Source organism: Belonocnema kinseyi, chromosome 1 (assembly GCF_010883055.1).
Source record: "Belonocnema kinseyi isolate 2016_QV_RU_SX_M_011 chromosome 1, B_treatae_v1, whole genome shotgun sequence".
NCBI classification, from domain to species: domain Eukaryota; kingdom Metazoa; phylum Arthropoda; class Insecta; order Hymenoptera; family Cynipidae; genus Belonocnema; species Belonocnema kinseyi.
Genome location: NC_046657.1, coordinates 40,720,773 through 40,724,765, shown reverse-complemented (window position 1 = coordinate 40,724,765; position 3,993 = coordinate 40,720,773). Strand labels below are relative to the sequence as shown.

At 33.4% G+C, this 3,993-nt stretch overlaps 1 protein-coding gene across 1 annotated transcript in view; it reads right to left on the bottom strand.

Moving 5' to 3' along the window:
• Positions 1-384: 384 nt before the first annotated feature.
• The window catches only part of LOC117177534 (reticulocyte-binding protein PFD0110w-like), a 5,019-nt gene continuing 1,410 nt past the window's right edge, over positions 385-3,993 (bottom strand). Inside the window, exons 2-4 of the mRNA XM_033368315.1 lie at positions 1,026-1,197; positions 630-908; positions 385-582 (exon numbers count right to left, since the gene is read on the bottom strand). Of these exons, the coding sequence (XP_033224206.1) occupies positions 385-582; positions 630-908; positions 1,026-1,197 (649 nt within the window). The remainder of the gene's footprint in view (positions 583-629; positions 909-1,025; positions 1,198-3,993) is intronic.

The window sequence follows — 3,993 nt, the reverse complement described above, 5'->3', positions numbered from 1 at the left end:
TAAAACCCACTTTAAGAAACTGCCCTAAATTATTAGTCATAATTGTAATGTAAATCGTCTTTTTTGGTAGTAAATTAATCTTTATGTTTGAAATTTCATCTTTTTTAGTTGACAATGCAATTTTTCATTACAGATTCTTGAAAGAAGTTTTGAAGTAGAACTACTATCTTCACAATTAATTTGTATCTTTCTGGTGGTGGTGCTGTTGTTGGTGTTGATGGTGCTGCTGTTGGTGTTGGTGATGGTGATGGTGGTGGTGGTAGTGTGGTCGTGGTGTAACACATATTTTTGAGTTAAAAAAGGACAAACATTTACCAATTCTCAGAAATTTTCAATAAATATTTAAATCAGAATAATAAATAAATCGCAGAAAAATGGGTAATTTCATGAGAGTGAGGCATAAAATGTGGCAAAGTATTCATTTGCTTTCTGAAATCCATCTTCTTCCTCATTAACTTCGTCAACTTTCTTAACTTCATTAACCTCGTCAACTTTGTTAACCTCGTCAAGTTCCTCAGTATCATTAACGTCATCAACTTCGTTAAACTCGTTAACCTCGTCAATTTCGTCAGCCTCGTTAACCTGGCCAACCTCTTTAACCTCATTAACCTCGCCAACTTCGTTAATACCATCAACTTTGTTAATCTCGTCAACTTCGTCATCTCATTAAGAACGACGTCAGCTTCGTCAAACTCGTTGACCTCATCAACTTTTTTCACCTCATTAAGCTCATCAACTTCGTCAGGCTCTTCAACCTGTTCAACTTCGTCTACCTTATAAAGCCTGTCAATTTCGTTTACCTCATCAATTTTATCAGCCTCGTCAACTTCGTTAACCTCGCCAACTTGTTTAACCATATCAAATTCGTGTGGCTCTTCAACCTGTTCAACTTCGTCAACCTTAAGAGCCTTGTCAATTACGTTAACCTAATCAACTTCGCCAGCCTCATCAACTTCGTTCACCTTGTTAACTTCTTCAACCTCATTAGCCTCGACAACTTCGTTAACATCATCAACTTTTTAAACCTCGTCAACTTCGTCAGCCTTATTAACCTGGTCAACTTCTTTACCAGCATCAATCTTGTAAACTACGTTAACGTCATTAACTTTGTTATCCTCATCAACTTCGTCAGCCTCATTAACGTCCTCAACTTCCTCAAACTTGTCAACTTCCTTACCCTCGTAACCTCGACAACCTCTTTAACCTCAATAACCTCGTCAACTTCGTTAAAATCATCAACTATGTTCATCTCGTCAATTTCGTCAGCCTCATTACCGTCCTCAATTTCTTCAAACTTGTTAACCTCGTTGACTTCATCAGAGGGAATATATGATACTTGTGGCACATCTTCAACTGTTTCACTTTCAGAAGGAAGTGCAGCAGATTCGATTCAAAGTTCCATTGTTATATAAGTTCCACTATTATATTTCTTCATCAAATACACGATAATTTCCACTTTTATTCATACTTAGAATCGATTGAAGATATCTCGAAAAATCGCCCTATTTCTCCTTTTAAAAGCATTTTAAGCTGTGAAGTCTGAAATCACTTTTACAATTGTATAATATTATATATTTTACTGTATAGTTCTACAGTTTTTTATTCCTTTCTAAACTTATATAATAAGGCAATTGATACTAAATAATAATTAATGCAAATGCTTAAATGTCAGCGCGGAAAAATGTCTATTTTGACCCGGAAATAACCGCTAATTTTGTTTTTAGTTTGATTCCCCACCTAGTAATATTTCTTTTCAAATTATATTTTAGTGTAATACTAGGTAATACGTCCTCTTTTTTAAGTTCTGATATTGATCGTAGCTAAAGGGGCTTAACAACGTATTTGTAAACTCCTTGCAATCGATAATTGCAATATAACCCCTAAAGCTTCTTGCACAAAGATGGGTACCTTAAAAATGCGTTTAAAGGGACTGTTTATTATATTTTCATTAAAATGCATATAGGGAGAGTTTTCATATCGCTGGTCACGAAACTGCCTTCAAATTTTCCAATTTCAAGATGGTACATCCAATATGGCGGCCCTATATACAAAATTTTATAAGAATTAAACAATATTTTATATTAATAGTTTAAGATGTTAATTTTTGTTTGTCTACTTGGTCCTGATCAATATTATTATAATATTGATTATATTTTAAGATTGTGAAAAAAACGCTCTCTAGCTCCGCTGGGATATGAGCCCAGGTCCTTCAGATTGCCGGTCTGATGCAATCTGAAGGACATGGCCTCATATCCCAGTGGAGCTAGAGAACGGTTTTTTCACAATCGTGAAAAATTAATCAATATTACAATAATATTGCTTAGGACCAAGAAGACATACAAAAATTGACATCTTAAACTATTAATTAATTCCCCTGGTCAAAAAAACCTACATCAATAATAAAATATTTTATATTTTTGGCAGCCATATTGGATACGCGTAAACATACGTGGCGTACAGACTCGCCGCGTTCTACAACAATGCGGTCTAACCACTTTCTCACGTTTTTGTACTGTAAACCAGTTTACTACAAATTTTCAAATATGTCAAAACACTTTTAAAGAATTTTGTAATTTTGCTTGCATCAAAGCGCTGACTCACTTAATACACACTCAATACTAAATCATATTGAATTATGGGCCGTTACAAAACACTTGCCAATTTCTGTCTCCCGGTCTTGAATGATAGTTTGCAGAAGTGTAGTAAGGGCCAGTCGTTAAATATTTGATGCAGAAGGCTACGCAAAAAACTGTTACATCGAGGAACTATTTGAAAATCTTCTTGAAAGCTACAGCGATGCCTTCCAAAAAAGGAGGCTGTAGCCTGTGCAATTTATGTATGTATTTAATTAAAAGATCAGAAGCCTGTGTAAATGCTAATGCGATTGATAATTAAGAACACTTTTTTGTGTGTTTTCTGTTGATGATTCCACATGTGTTATCGAAATTTGTTCACTTCAGCGTGACGCAGTAGACAATATCAGAATTATTCTCCTAACCTCGATGCAACTTTGGACAAAATATGTTTAATTTTAAACAATTGCAAGATTTGTCTGCAACAAACATCAGCTTTTGTTTTTTCTGTTTTTTTTAATCTGTTGTTTCCATTTATAGCTCGAATTCACTCATACTTTGCCGTTTTCCCATTGCTGCTAATAACTCCGTAGCAGACGACAGTTTTTATTCCATCGTGGGATAAACTTTCGCAGAATAGCATGTAAACTTTAACAGAGGGAAATTTCACATGCAACAAAATTTCACTTTAGTTTTGTCTGTTCTGTCATCTAGCCAACTTCATATTGTACATTATAAACTTATAATCTCATGTTTGTTAAAGGATTTCAAATTATCCGGTTAGAAACAGAATATTTTAGACTAAAAAAGTTTATGAATAGTTTATAAAATTTTAACCGGAAGTATAAATTTCTTTAAATACTAGGGCTTTATAATTTAAAAACTTCAAGTTTTAATATTAAAATACGTAAATTGTTTAATTTTAAACAGAGTCAGAATTGCTTTATGAAATTAGTTGTTATTCGACTCTTACCACTCAAAATACCGTGCACGTTTAAAAATTATTAATTTATATTTGCAGTTAATAAACATACCATGTTTGTGAAGAGAAATTTTCTCTTTTAAACGCATTCAAGTTTCAGTTGTTCAACTCTTCAAAACTACATAGATATTAATTCTGAAAATGTGAAAAATTCTGAGACAAAAAATAAATTCACTGTAATTTTCAGATTTTGCTATCGATTGTATATACAACGCTTTTACAAAGGTTTCGAATTTTTAATTTGACCTGAGTCGTTGCCTAGAACTATGATTTCCTTATTGTGAATTCTCTTTCGTTAAAGCTCTTTCGGCTTTAGCGAAAACATTCTCAACACGTATCTCGTGCTTCACGCACGATTGCGTCCAAAAATTATTTTATTCTTATATTCTTTTATTCATAATATGCGTTGGTGTTGAAATATGCGTATTCTTATTGCTG